Source organism: Nymphaea colorata, chromosome 9 (assembly GCF_008831285.2).
Source record: "Nymphaea colorata isolate Beijing-Zhang1983 chromosome 9, ASM883128v2, whole genome shotgun sequence".
Lineage (NCBI taxonomy): Eukaryota > Viridiplantae > Streptophyta > Magnoliopsida > Nymphaeales > Nymphaeaceae > Nymphaea > Nymphaea colorata.
The window spans coordinates 15,487,748-15,502,897 of record NC_045146.1 but is presented as its reverse complement, the minus strand read 5'-3'; the positions used below and the strand labels follow the sequence as shown (position 1 = coordinate 15,502,897).

The window sequence follows — 15,150 nt, the reverse complement described above, 5'->3', positions numbered from 1 at the left end:
ATCTGTGAATTTAAGATCAAACCATCCTTCATCCAACTTTAACTTCATGGTTTTTAACATGTAACGTGAATTTAAAATTTTGATCATCCATTTGTTTAAATTAAGGGATTTCATAGAATCATAACAGATACCTTTTTATGCAGTTTCGAATATAAGATCCGACGCTATAAACACAACCTAATATAATACGATGATAACATCAATTTCACAAATCAAACTTACCGCACTTCAAAGTAGCCACGTTGTTCAAATGACAATGCTAATCAAAATCCTCAACAGTACCATGATCATCGAAATGGTGATTACGCTTTTGATCGGCACGACTTTTTGCAAAATATTTAAAAGCAACATGCGTGAACAACAAAATTTGGTGGTCAACTTAGGGGGAAAGGAGGAAATATTTTGTTGAGCGAATGATGTTGACCTAAATTTTGCAGTCTTATTTGTTTGTCTGCCTTCAACATTCATCAAAGTTTTGGTTTGTATTGAGCAAATAATTTTCCGGTGAACGGCTGCTGAGGATCAAGCCAAGAGACGGCTTGAGCCGCTGTTTTGTACTTGAAACATTTTGTGAGTGTTTTATGAATTTATTTAAAAAATTAAAGTAGATTCGTGAAACACTAAAAAGAAGTGTTTATGCATCTACACCAATTAGTAAAGCAAGTTTGTGAAATATGTTTCATTTACCATATGATTTCATATTGTTTGAAAAGCATTTATGAAATCCAATGGGAATCATATTGTTTGAAAAGCATTTATGAAATCCGCGGGGATCATATTGTTTGAAAAGCATTTATGAAATCCAGCGGGGATGGGAATGAAAAAGAGAAGAGAGGAAAAAATAAAAGATCTCATCTTAATTTCTCATCATTCAGTTTATATGTTGAAAAATGTGTGATAAAAGATGTCGTTAAAGCTGGTAACGTGAAAGCGTTAGCTTAAATCAGCTAATTTAAATCGAATTGATGGCCAATGGATTTGGCCATCTCCAAGTCAATTCAAGATCGTCACGCGCCATACGACTTTTCAGTTTTCAATTTTTTTAAATATTAAAAAAAATTAAGCTTTAATGAAAAGCCTATTCATAATCCTCTGAGCTGCAATGCTGCATCACTGCATTGCGTGGCCGATTGAATTCAATTTCTAAATTTCGTACCAGATTTCTTCGTTGCCTTTAAATGATGAAACTGACATGGTGAAAGAAGAAGAAGAAGAAGAAGAAAAAGAATGGCAGGCTCAGACAAGATGAAATGGAGAAGTTGAATCTGCAATCGGATCGATGAGGGCGCCGCGCCCCTCAAAAGAAACGGAAGCTGGGCACTTGGGTTTTGACAAGCAGTCAACTCAGCACATTATATAAAGCGTTGCAGGAAATGGACGATAGCCAAGGGAAGGAGACGAGGCCTGCCTCAATGGAAGATCAAGAAATTTCTTCTTCTTCTATAGCTACTACTGTTGCAGTTCCTACCATCCCTACTGATATCACAATTACCATCCTCTCAAAACTCCCTGTAAAGTCCCTCTTAAGGTTCAGGTGCGTTTCCAGAGATTGGCGCGCCATGATCGACTCGAAACGCCTCATAGAACTGCAACTCGATGAAGTCAAGCGGAAGAAGAACCTGTCGTTCGTCGTCGAAACGACCAAAGAGCTCCATTTCTTCGATGCCAACGATATGCTCTTCCACCTTCGGAAGGACGAGCTGTGGCTAGGCGTTCCGGCACCCCCACAGGGAAGCGTCCAATCCGAGACCCGTCTCTCCGTCCTATCATGGTGCGACGGCCTCTGCTGCTTGGCCGCCAACGTCTCTCTCATTACCGGAGGAAGGTGCCCCATCATCTACCAAATCGCCAACCCCTGCACACGGTCGAGCGTGAAGCTCCCGGAGTCTCACCTGAGCAAACCGACAATATGCCAGATTGTTCGGGATTCCGTCTCCGGCGCCTATAAATTGCTGGTCATTGAGAAGCATCCCGATTTCAGTTGTGAGATCTTAACCATCGGCACGAACGTCTCGTGGCGGAAGCTCGCCGGGGCCTACGGGTCCGACCAGCCATTGCTGCAGATGGCGGCCGTCTGTGGGGCTACGCACTGGATCTATCGTCCCAATTTTTACAGCACAACCCTCCATGCCGCTGAAGATTCGTCGGCGCTGATCGTCGCATTCGACATTGGGGACGAGACGTTTCGGACTATACCGTATCCCCTACGCGTGCTTCCGGACGAGAACCTCGATTTCGTGGCGGAGTTTCGAGGGTCGCTGTGCTTGCTCCACTTCGATGTCGCCGACCAGAAGATGGAGTTCTGGGTGCTGAAGGACTACGCGAGTTCGGTTTGGAGCAGACACCACAGTGTGAGGTTCGAGCTCCTTCGCAGAACGGTGGATTGCTGCTCCATGCGTGCAGCTTATATGGGGACGACGGGTGATGAGAAGATCGTTTTCATGGTCAGATTGATGGAGCGGCCGGATGAAGACGATCACGAAGTGTACATTTTCGCCTTTTACCTCTGGGAAGAACTCACCATCTCCTACTGTCCAGATCGCAGGACGTTCCGACTGGAGAAACGGAGAGTTGCAGAGGATTTGAAATCCGAGCTCAGCTTAGGCATTGAAACCCTGGCATGTGTTGGGCATGACGCCACCGAGGTCAAGACTCCGCATGATTTCCTGTAAATATAAATGGGAGACACCGTAGTCTTTTTCGCTCGATGGCACAATAAATTTGTTTTCCAAATAAATCATTCCAACTCTCATACGCACAAATTTAAGGCAGTTCTGAGCTCAAATTGCGTGTGCTAACAATAGAATCTTATGCTTTCTAGAGTATAAACAAAATTAACTCAAGAGGTTCATGTTTGGTATCTTGAATAACTTTTTTCTTTACTTAGAAGCCGTCATCATTATATAGCTTTAAAGTTTGAATCGATGAGCGAAAATGGTCGGAGATAAAGAGGTTCGACTTCTTCAGTCGATTTTTGGCCGTAACAGTCAAACATGGCCCAAAAGATGAGGGACGAAGAGCTGTTTGTCCGATACATCCTTGTGAGCAATTGCTACGTTTATCTTTCCCTTGTGTAGGTAAAAGTATAAGTCCGTCCGACTTCTTGTTAACAATTTGAACCGATTCTTAAGGCAATATTTTCTAACAAAAATCTTCTTCTTTCGTTAAATCAAATGAGGAAGACCTTCTTAGCGAGAGAGTAGTCCATTCCATTTTTGTTTTCTGGCAAGCCAGCAATAGGTAGCTCTGGAAACTGAAGTAACTAGAACCAACACCAGGTAGTTCATTTTGCACCAAGGTTGTCTTTAGTGAATAAGCAATAAGCGGCTCTTAGGAGTTGGGATTAGTGAGTCAAGTTGAAAAGGGTTCAAATTGCTTTTTAACTCCACTCCTTTAGATCCGGTAGCCAAGCAACTCGGCTACAGAATATGTGTTCATATACTTGTACGGGTGGCACACAAATGCATGACAATTTCTCAGATACAGGACTGCACAACAGGTGATGCAAACCATTTGCACTCACTCATCCTAGTAAGATAAAGTTTGTTCAGCGAAAAGTAGACCCGAAAATTATTAGCTGAAGGCTCAGCAGGTCATAGATTTGTTGGTCCTGGATGCAACGATTTCCATATAAGAAAACTGTCCTTTATGACATGCTTCAACGGAACATATGCTCTAATCGACATTTCCATTACACGCCAACCAGGAGTATGTGGTTCTCATTGGTATTTACACTGGTAAGCTACAACACACGGTGGCCTAATCTGACACCTCCTGTCATCGATTCTCTTTGGTAGTACATTTGGTTGTCTCAGATTTGTTGTGCACACTCATGGTTTTCCAACTGAGTGCCTCGAACATGCCTAAACTTGTTCATGCATAAAAATGCGTACTTTCAGACTGAGTTAACTGTCATCTAAGCTCCAACACCCGCAACTGTCTATGACATTTCTACTCAGCAGAGATGAAATAAACCATAGTAACTGCATCATACATGTTTAACATAATTTTCAAGTATTGGATCATCTCGTGATGCAGGAAATTATATAGCTGAAGTAATGAACTTCAAGAGTACAATTGGCCATGGTATCTTTGCATGCTAAGGCTACTGGTTTTTGCATAAGATATTTGAACTTGGAGGTCCAGCGAGCTTCCAGGGAGTCAAAGATATTTTCTAGAAGTACAGAAGAATAGGCACAAGTACCATCTGGATGTTATTCAGGAAAAAAAATGTTTGAGGTTACCTTTTGTTTCATCTTTTATTCATCTTTGTTGGTTAATCATTTTTACAGACGTGAAAATACATCATAAAAAGTAAAAACAACAAAAAGGACCAGACCGTGAAGAGGGCTACAAGCCTACAACATTACCATAATTTCCTCTACACCCATCAGTGAATCAATCTGGCAAGAAAAGCCAACAATGGAATTAAATAAAGAATCTAATTGTCTATCTGATCTCTGATCCATTTTGTTGCCACCCATTTTTCACCGTTTATTACAGGGCAACTCCCATGTAGTGAACTCTGCAAACATGAAAAATCATTTTTGAATTTGACGTGCCTTCAGGCTGAAAGTGCTAATCAACGAGAAACATTTACCACCACATTGCAGCCATGAAAAAACTATAACAAATAACAACCCAGTAAGAGGATAAGAAAAACTTGTTCATGTACAGTACTGCTGAAGGATATATGAAATCATGCAACTATATCATCCAAGGTTTCCAGGATTTCACATCCAACTATCCAAGAAACTCAGAACAGAGGAAAACTTGTATCATCAGTCAATTGCAATAGAACAAATGGGGCTACTACATCCATTTACAGATTAAAACACACGTAAGTGAGAAAATAACCAGTCAAAAATTTAAAATCAGTTGTTTTTTCACCAAAAATTGACTTGCAATACATCTTAACTGAAAACACCTAGAATCCACAGAAGCTAAAGAAAACCATGTCATAAGACAACCTAATTTAGCGGATGCAGTCTTCTGGCAGATTGCAAATAATCGTTTTGGTTTGATGGTGCATTCTGGTGATCCAAATAAATAGTTTCCACAATTAAAAGCTCTAATTATACAAAAAAGAGCATCACATCCTAACTAATGGTTCATCATGATCAATTAGGAAGTTAAAAGGGAAATTTTACCACATCGATTGTGCCATTTGGGAAGAGTGAATAGAAAAGAAGTGCATCCCCTTGTTTTGGCTTCACTTTCAGACCAATACATCCTTTGTAGTCATAACCAACATCAACATTATCATCCTGCACGGAACTGAAAACTCATAAATGAACCTCAAATTTGCAGCTCAAAATTGAGAAGGAGAATCTATTTAAAAGCACCTCAAAAGGAAACATTGTTTCTCCACCTTCCTCGACATCAGTTAGGTACAGTAGAAAAGATGCCATCTGGAAAAATTTATCATTACAGATGCTGTAAGCAACAAAGGATTGAAATACTATGTCTATGATTTTGACTGTGAGGTATGGTGTTTGGGAATTCCAGCAAAATAAATAAGCAGCATAAACCAAAACATCCCTCTTTACAATGAAAAGTTCCAAGGCTACATCAGAAATATTTTAAGAAAAAGGACAACATGTTAATGTCAATGTTCTGTTATTCTGTTACTTCCATCTGTTACATGGAGTGATGCTGGTTAGGACGTGCGAAAGGTCCAGAGTTCCAAAAGATACAGTATTCCGATTGCATAGAATTTGAATTTGAAAGTTTATTTGCATGATGGAACATATAAGAAGATACATCTTCTATGAATCCATAGACATTGAGGGTTATTTAGCAAAAGGACTCGGAAGTGCTGCAAGTAGATTAACAACACTCCCACAATGGGAAATGCTGTGTTTGTGACCCATGTTTTGTTCGAAACATAAAAAAGTGTGACTGTTCATCATGTAAAAAATTGTGCATTTTATTTATGCTTGAACAAGACATATCAGATCGTAGAAGGAACAACAGAACACTGTCAATGTAGATGATGCACCAAAATTTAATGCAGACCAAAATGACAATAGAGGAGCAGGAGCATGTATAAATGATAAAGTTTTGAGTCTACGATGTCGATGATACCCTTTGACTCTTTTGTGGACCATATTCAGCAGGATTGAACACATCATAATGTGAATCATACTTCTGACCTCTTTGATACCGCAGGATATTGAAAGCCTGAAAGAAAAAAAAAAGAAAAAAAAAGAAATAACAACAATGAACTACCAAGTTATGCTAAGTCAAGTCAGCAATGAAAAGTAACTACAGACATTGAATAAGCTGTTAAATGATGACACCAAATGCATAGGTAAAACTAACAATTAAGCTCAAAGGAAAAGTAATTCATGAAGACTAGAAGGAAAATGGAGATGAAAAATATGTAAAACAAAAGGCGGTTGTTGTTGACTACGTTTAATGGTTTAGTGATCCAAGAACAACAAACTAAAAAGAAAAGATAAACTACCACCACAAAAACAGCAAAATTGAAAGACACATGACAGAAACATGTAAAAAGAAGCTGGAAAACCGAAGACAGAATTTGTTGAGAAGAGCTGTAGGTATCACTATACCAAGTCTTACGAGAACCAACTACCAAGACCATCCTGACGTTTACATGTGACATGAATGGCATTAAAACAACAATCTCATAAAAATCTAAAGATTACCTCACCATGTGATCTTGGAATCATGGTCACTTTTGCAATCTTCTGTTCTATGAGGTCCAAAGTTCCGGTTTTATCTTCTGCTGCACTGATAAATGTACCTGAACTGTTACAGAGTTCATATGGATCCATAAGTTAGGAACTTTCGGACCCGATATCAAAATTTTGCTAAGATATTATATGCTATAAGTCAGATGCTGGAAATATTCTGAAAATAATTATCAAATACAGGGGTCTCGATTTAAACTGCCACTGCATTTGTGAGTCTAGCAGATGTGATCAATACTTTCAGCTAGAAACCAAAGTTTTCGTTTGTAAAATTTACTCGAAAAACAGAATGAAGTACGAAAATGGTTCCTAATTAATTAGCATCCAGATAAAAGAGAACTACGAAAAGGAAAGCGGATTCTGATGACAACCAATTTTGACCGCTTGCTTACCTAGTCCTGATTCCCTTGGTATTCTCAGCCGTTTCTCCCTTGCGCAACATGAGCGTAGAAGGTTCCAAGTTGTTCTTGGCTATCCGGATTATGGTCTGGCATTGCTCTGGTTCTGCAAACCTCGGGAAAAACAAGGCACAAGGTCTCCAACTCAAAACCTGACTCCCCAACAAGAGATCAAATCCAATCAACTATTCATTCCCAACAGGAAAGCAAAGGAAAAAGAGGAGGCAAAAAACTTCAAACGTAGAAGTCAACAGGAAACCTGGAAAGGAATGGAATTAAGGGAAGGATCACCGGTTCTTCCGTGCGCCATCGAAGCAAAAGATTCCTCCTCTTCTTCCTCAAGCAGTGTCCTATCTCTTAGCTCCGGCAAGCTCATCGAGGCATCCTGCCAAACATCTTCATCATCTTCACACACATATCTGCATACAGACGCACGCACACAGACACACAGTCACACACACAGAGGTGCCTCACCTGGGACAGGAGAAAAAGAGAAGCGAAGAAGCCGGCGGCAAAGAAGAGGGAGCAGAGGATGAAAACAAGCGGTAGACCCACATGCCTCCCGCAGTTCCAAGATGAAGACACCCTGCCCTTCACTTTCATCTCTCTCTGACCTACTTCTTCTCAGGCAGCACAGAAATTCGGTCCACCTTCCAGTATACTAACACAAAGTATACTAACACAAGCTAATCAAAGATACAGATAGCTAAGGAATATCCCTGCACAAAGCTAAAGAAAAAAAGGCAGTTCCCTCTGTCACCGCTCTTCCTTGCCCGTGAAAGCCGTCTCTTTGATTCTTTTGGTCTCTTTGAACGTCTGCTGGCCCTTTTTTTTCCAATTCCACAATGGTCAGTGTTAGGTATCCCCGAATCCTCTGCAGTCTTCACATACCAACCTACCCGGACACCACCAAATCTCCAACGAAGCAAACTTGGAAAATTCCCTCTTAGACGCTTACGTTCATAAATTTTGAACCGAAGGAAGTCGCATTTTCTCGTTATTGTTCAGTCTTTAAAGATTGCTGAACAAACCAAAATGAAAAGGAAAAATAATCGGTGATTTTATGGCATCTCGGCTCCTTTATTTGTATTCTTTTTCTTTCTAAGCTGCTTCAAAGTATTATTTGTTTAGACCCACCACTCATGTTTTTGAATGGATTAGCTTTACAGAAACTTTCATCGACGAACGTAGATCATTCAGGAATTTCTTTTTGTTCAAGGGCCACCCACATTTTCTTTGGTGGATCTGGAGCGGCGAAGGCCCAACCCAACCAAAGACTGCACTTATTTTCAGCGACGATCGCGGTCACGCTGAATGCGAGGTCGGTCACATGCGTGTGAAAGCAAGACTGCACCAAACGCGGATCATGTGAAGCTTGCAATTAACTTAGTCAAAAACCTTGCGCCTTTCCATCATGGCGGTTTCTGCATTTTTCTCAATTTATTTTCTTCTTTCCCATGTCGATGCCTCAGACAATTTAATTGTAGTTAAAAAAAAAAAAAAGCAAATTGTCGGGTGCAGAAATCTTAGGGATCCGTTGCAATAACATGAGGTTATTCAACATTTTGCCAACATTAAAATTAACTTTTTTTGCTGGCATGATTCATTTGGGCCATTTAGCATTGCATTATATTCTGTAGGACTTCACAGCAGTTTTATATAAAAAATAGGTTATAAAGTGAATGTACGCAAGTGGGTACGTTGATATTTTTGTACTAGAATCTTTCTCTCTCTCTCTCTCTCTCTCTCTCTCTATATATATATATATATATATATATATATATATATTCCAAACTATTAGGTTAGGTATAAAGGCCAGGCCGTTTAATTTTTTGCTAAAAAAAGTTTTAAACAAAACAAAAACATCCTAATATGTTTACAAAAACTGATTTGTTAAGAAACATGCTTTAGCTTAAGTTGTTTTCTGGAGATTTCACCATCATCAATATTTGGATCTTATATGAGCCATTCAATTTTACTTATATAAAAATATAATTAAATTTAAAAAGTGATTGCCTCAATACATGTTTCCCAAGAATTTATTCGTAAGATCACATCTGTTAGCTTGCAAAAAGTACATTATAACCGTTAATATCTGGGACAATGGCAAACTTAGGTAGCGGTCAGAGTACTTAATTAATCTCCTATGATTTCTCTTGTTTGAAAAGTTCTGATTACGGAGCAAACCTTCCTCCGAGAAAAAGAAAAAAAATGCACAAGCAATTCTAGTCGTCATTCTGGACACGCTCTATATATTGAGAAAGAAAGATTCAATTAAAATATTTTGGGAATGTCCTAATGTATGTCCTGAAGACCAGAACAGAACTACTGATATATCGGGTAAGATCATTATTTTAAATTGTGGTTCAGAGCATGGATGTCATTTTCATGGCACGAGCTATGGAGGTTCAACTCATCTATTGTAATCTTGCCACTCCCTCATTTTCTTCATCATGCTTGCTAACCTAGAGTTTACTCTAGTAATCTATGGCTGCTCAACAAAGAAGAAAAAGAAGACTTCATTGTCCGTATGAATGATGTAGCAACGAATGAGATGGAAGATATTAGGCAGCAGGGACTGTGGTGTTTGCAACATGTTCGATGCAAGTGAGGAATTTGTGCACCGATGAGTTTCTTGTTGCAGTTAGTGGAATTGAAATTTGTTGCAGTGGTGCACTCGCCCTTCCATTTGGCCGGAATTGCGCCGAGTTCGGCATCGTTGTAACACCTGCTCTCTGGCCAAACGCCGGTGTCAAGCACTCCAATTATAATGCCATCCCCTTCCTTTGAGTCCGGTAGCATTCCAGTAGCGGGATTGAGCCCAAGAAACTGTTGGGAAAACGAATGTGTAGCCCCTAGATATAACTTAGATACAAACTCGAATTTATGCAAAGAAAATCCAGCAAAGTCTCGATGTCCAAAATGATTCTCAATAATAATTTTGACAAAGTATACTTTAAAATGTAAACTATTTATTCATCAAATTAGATACTACAAAAGAGGACTCAAGAAAACTCACCTCGGCTCATGTAGTGAGCTAAAAACATCCAACACCCTTGCAGCTCACACTTTAAACCTCATCACTCGAGCTCATGAAGTGAACACACAAGCTAACACTCACGAGCACAGACTCAACTCACAATTTTTTTTGACGCACTCCTCAACATGCCCATCATCCCTATTTATAGGGATGAGGAAGTCGGTGGATGATACTTCCACTGATTTCTACACTTTATATTTTTATTTATTTTATTTTTCTTTAATGATTACATAAGCACCGACTTAAGAGAAGAGGCTCAAGACGGTTCGTGAGAGTCGGTGATGACTCTTGACAATCTCCCAATCATTACCGACTCTTTACTCAGAACTCTTAACATTCTTCGAAACTTGGTGAATGTTTGCATTGGTAAGCCTTTGGTAAAGATGTCAGCAACTTGATCTTCTGAAGCGATTGGCTGCAACTGAATTTCTCCTTTGACTACAAAAGAGGACTCAAGAAAACTCACCTCGGCTCATGTAGTGAGCTAAAAACATCCAACACCCTTGCAGCTCACACTTTAAACCTCATCACTCGAGCTCATGAAGTGAACACACAAGCTAACACTCACGAGCACAGACTCAACTCACAATTTTTTTTGACGCACTCCTCAACATGCCCATCATCCCTATTTATAGGGATGAGGAAGTCGATGGATGATACTTCCACCGATTTCTACACTTTATATTTTTATTTATTTTATTTTTCTTTAATGATTACATAAGCACCGACTTAAGAGAAGAGGCTCAAGACGGTTCGTGAGAGTCGGTGATGACTCTTGACAATCTCCCAATCATTACCGACTCTTTACTCAGAACCCTTAACATTCTTCGAAACTTGGTGAATGTTTGCATTGGTAAGCCTTTGGTAAAGATGTCAACAACTTGATCTTCTGAAGCGATTGGCTGCAACTGAATTTCTCCTTTGAATACATTTTCTCTTATAAAATGATGTTCCACCTCTATGTGTTTCGTTCAAGCATGGAAGACATGATTCTCTGCAAGTCTTATTGCACTTTGATTATTGCAATAGAGTCTCACAGCATAATCCACATCTTGTTTAATGTCTTTCAGCAGTCGCATCAACCACACACATTCTTGTGCTGCTTGAGATGCTGCTCTATATTATGCTTCTGTTGTAGACAGTGAAACTGTCGGCTGTCTCTTGCGGCACCATAAAATTTCACCACTTCCAAGACTAAACGTATATCCAGTGGTTGATCTTCGAGTTGATAAGTTTTCAGCATAATCCGCATCACAATGACCAACAACTTGACAAGTTGGCCCCTTTTTATAAAGTATACCAAAGTCAAGAGTTCCTTTGATATACCTTAATATTCTTTTTTGTATTTTTAAATGTGGCTTTCTTGGAGTCTGCATGAATCTGCTCACTACACCAACTGCATAGGCAATGTCTGGTCTTGATAATGTTAAGTAGGTTAGGCTTCTAATCAGTTGTTGATACATAGTAACATCATTCAGCTTGTCTCCTTCATCAATTCTAAGTTTTGCATTTACCTTAATTGGTGTTGAGATAGGTTTGCAACTGAGCATACCATACTTACGTAGTAAGTCATGAGCATACTTCTTTTGGCTTAAAAATAATCCTTGAGTTTTGTAATCAATTTCCAATCCAAAGAAGTGTCGCAACTCCCCTAGCTCTTTCATTTCGAATCTCACCGTGAGATGTTCACGAACGAGATTAATTTCTTCATTGTCATCTCCAGTAATAATTAAATCATCAACATAAATTAACAAAATAGTAAACTTCATAACTTTGGACTTGACAAAGAGACTTGAATTTGCTGAAGCGACTTGAAATCCACTAAACACCAAAAATTCAGCTATTTTCCCATACCATGCTCTGGGTGCTTGCTTCAATCCATAAAGTGTTTTTCTTATCTTGCAGACGTAGTCTGACTTGTTTGGAGATTTGAATTTTTTGGGCTGCTTCATATAAATTTCATGATCGAGATCTCCATATAAGAAAGCATTTTTCACATCAATCTGTCATAGCTTCCAAGATTTGCTTGCAGCAATGGCTATCAGAATATGCACAAATGTAATCTTTGCAACAGGACTAAAAGTTTCTTCAAAGTCAATATTATACTGCTGAGAAAATCCTCTCGCGACTAGTTGAACTTTATATCTATCAACTGAGCTATCTGCCTTTATTTTTATTTTGTAAACCCACTTACAAGTAATGGGTTTTACTCATGTAGGCTTTGATACGAGCTCCCAAGTCTCGTTATGCTTTAATGTCTTCATTTCTTCTTTTATTGTTGCTTGTCATTTTTCAACATCTTTTGTTTATTCAAAAGAAGCTGGCTCGATTTCCTCCATGATGGCACAATCTGCATCTGCATACTTTGGATTTGGTTTTGGTATTCTCGTTGATCTTCTTAATGTTATGGGTGCTCCTTCTGGCTCTTCAAGTTGTGATGGTCTTTCTTTTTCTGCATTTCTTTGTTGAACAGGACTTACTCCTGTTCTCCATGGATCTGCACGTTCTTCTTGTCTTGGGCTATGAACTTGTTTATCTGGTCGTCTTGCTTCTATGACTTTCGGCTCAGACTCTCCTTAATTTATCTCAAATTGTATTTTGTTTCGAACATCTCTCTCAAAAACTGGAGTCTGGAAGCGTCTTCTTCTCTTTTGACCACCACGATGATGCTTCATCGAATATGACGTTATCATGTGCTAGGATTAGCACATCTCCATCCTTTCCGATACGGATCATATCCAACAAAGACACACCTCTGTGCTTTTTTGTCGAACTTAATCATGTGCTACTTATATAGAAAAACATAACATACACAACTAAATATTCTAAAATAACTCAGAGACGGCTTTCTTTTATAGAGCATTTCATATGGAGACTTAAAATTAAATCTCGACATTGGTAGTCGATTAAATACGTGTACAGCGGTGCTGACACACTCGATCCAAAATCTCGGTGGCATGTTCGTTACATGCATCATGCTTCGACATGTTTTTGCTATGTGGCGATTTTGTCGTTCAGCCACTCCATTTTGTTGTGGCGTATATGCATATGTAAATTGTCTTCGAATACGATGTTGCCTCATGTATGCCATAAACATGTTGGATGTATATTTGCCACCATTATCGGTGCGTAGACACCGAATTTTATATCCAAGTTCTTTTCTCACCATTTGATGAAACTCCTTAAACTTTTCAAGTGCTTCGGATTTTTGTTTCATAAAATAAACTCAGTATATCTTGAAAAATCTTCAATAAATGTGATAAAATACCACTTACCTCCAACTGATGGGTCTGGTACTTTGCCGAATACATCTGAATGCACAAGTTCGAATGATGCTTTAGCTTTGTACTTAGATTCTTTGAATGGCCTCCTGTGTGTCTTTCCATATTGGCATCCAGCGTAGACTTTGTCTGCTCGTACCTCAAGTTTCGGCAGGCCAATCAACTATCCCTTATTAGACATCTCTCAGAGTTTGTTGTATCCAACGTCAGATATCCGCAGTGTCTTACTTCTTCATTTTGTCAATATATGTTGTTTCTGCTGACATAACATATATTGATTCAACTTTTCTACCTTCAAATATGGGAGTTCCTTGAACATCTGCGTCTTTATAAACTTTCACATTATTTGGGACGAACAAAACATAGTGCCCTAAAGCTGTAGGTTGTGGCACAAATAACAAGTTCTTAGTCATTCCTGGAACATGATAAACGTTCTGTAAAATCCAGTCTTTACCGAAGTTGACTACAACATCTGCTTCTCCAATATGTGCCACTAGGAGCTTTGTGTTGTTAACAGTAATAACAACTCGATTTCCATCATATTCTTTCATACTTAAGAACTTGCTCTCATCACCAAGCATATGGTTTGAACATCCAGAATCAGTTATCTAATTTTGATAATTGATCTTCTCTTCTTTTTCTTTTATAGGTTTTATATGCTCAGAATTGCATCTTTCTTGTGTAATATACTCTTTAACCTCCATTGAGTGTAAAAACGAACTTTTCTGTGCAGTCTCATTAGCTCCCCCATGTTGCTTACTTGTCATGACTGTATTTCCTTCATATATTCTGACTCGCTGTCACGAGCAATATAACACAATTTTCTACATCTAAAACATTTCTTCTTTGGTCTCCACTGCTGTATAGTTTCTCTTGTTTTCTTTTTTATATTTTTTTCTTTTTTTCGTCAATATTCCTACTTGGAGACCTAATGACTGGTTTAGCTGACCAACGTGATCTCTGACCTTTACTAAACAACGCTTCCTTATTATTTACTTTGAGTGAAAGTCCAGCCATTTGCTTTGTTAATGTTTCTTGATTAATCAAGAGATTCTCCAACTCCAATAATATTGGTTGAACTGGCTAACCTTCAACACCAATTATAAAACTACCAAATTCTGGACGAAGTCCACAAACAAGGATTCTCCGTATACGGGCCTAACTAATCTTAGACTCAGGGTCAATTTGAGATATCTCCCTACAAATATTTTTAACCTTCATATGATACTCTGCTATCGACATGTTTTCCTAAGTTAATGTAGCTAATTCATTTACTAACAATTGTAGACAGGCATCATTAGCTCGAGAAAATAGCGTTGCAAAAGCATCCTATGCTTATTTAGTAGTCTTAGCATCACGTATATGCTCTACTAAATCCTTCTCAATTGATACCTTAATTGCAAATAGAGCTTTCCATGCTTTGATCATTCATTTCTTTTTAACTTCCTCATCGACAGGAATATTAGTGTCTGATCTCAATACTATCTTCCATAATTCATGTCTTAGAAATTACGACTCCATACAAGATTTCCAATAGCTGTAATTGCTATTGTTAAAATTCTCAATATTATTTAATGCAACCGCTAATGCCGCCATAATTTCATAATATAATTGGCCCAATTAATCTCACTAGTAAAACGGTCCTTAAACTGAACATCGCTTTGATACCACTTGTTGGGAAAGCAAATGTGTGGGCCCTAGATATAACTTAGATA

General features: G+C 38.7%; 2 protein-coding genes across 3 annotated transcripts; one reads left to right on the top strand and one right to left on the bottom strand.

Annotated features, from left to right (window-relative positions):
• Positions 1 to 1,135: 1,135 nt before the first annotated feature.
• Positions 1,136 to 2,731, top strand: LOC116259917 (putative F-box protein At1g32420). Its single transcript, XM_031637915.2, has one exon. It carries the CDS (start codon positions 1,374 to 1,376, stop codon positions 2,670 to 2,672), a length of 1,299 nt encoding a protein of 432 aa, XP_031493775.1. The 5' UTR covers positions 1,136 to 1,373; the 3' UTR covers positions 2,673 to 2,731.
• A 1,483-nt stretch (positions 2,732 to 4,214) lies between these two features.
• On the bottom strand, positions 4,215 to 8,055 carry LOC116260031 (probable prolyl 4-hydroxylase 9). 2 transcript variants are annotated; one of them, XM_031638094.2, is made up of 8 exons: positions 7,589 to 8,055; positions 7,406 to 7,499; positions 7,109 to 7,220; positions 6,672 to 6,774; positions 6,088 to 6,183; positions 5,346 to 5,411; positions 5,151 to 5,267; positions 4,215 to 4,525 (listed from the first exon to the last, which is right to left on the bottom strand). In XM_031638094.2, the coding sequence occupies exons 1-8, from the start codon at positions 7,715 to 7,717 to the stop codon at positions 4,442 to 4,444; spliced, it is 801 nt and encodes a 266-aa protein (XP_031493954.1). In that variant the 5' UTR covers positions 7,718 to 8,055; the 3' UTR covers positions 4,215 to 4,441. The 2 variants fall into 2 exon arrangements, with proteins under 2 accessions (XP_031493954.1, XP_031493953.1); XM_031638093.2 differs by having other exon boundaries at positions 7,109 to 7,266; positions 7,374 to 7,499; positions 7,589 to 8,046.
• Positions 8,056 to 15,150: the final 7,095 nt, after the last annotated feature.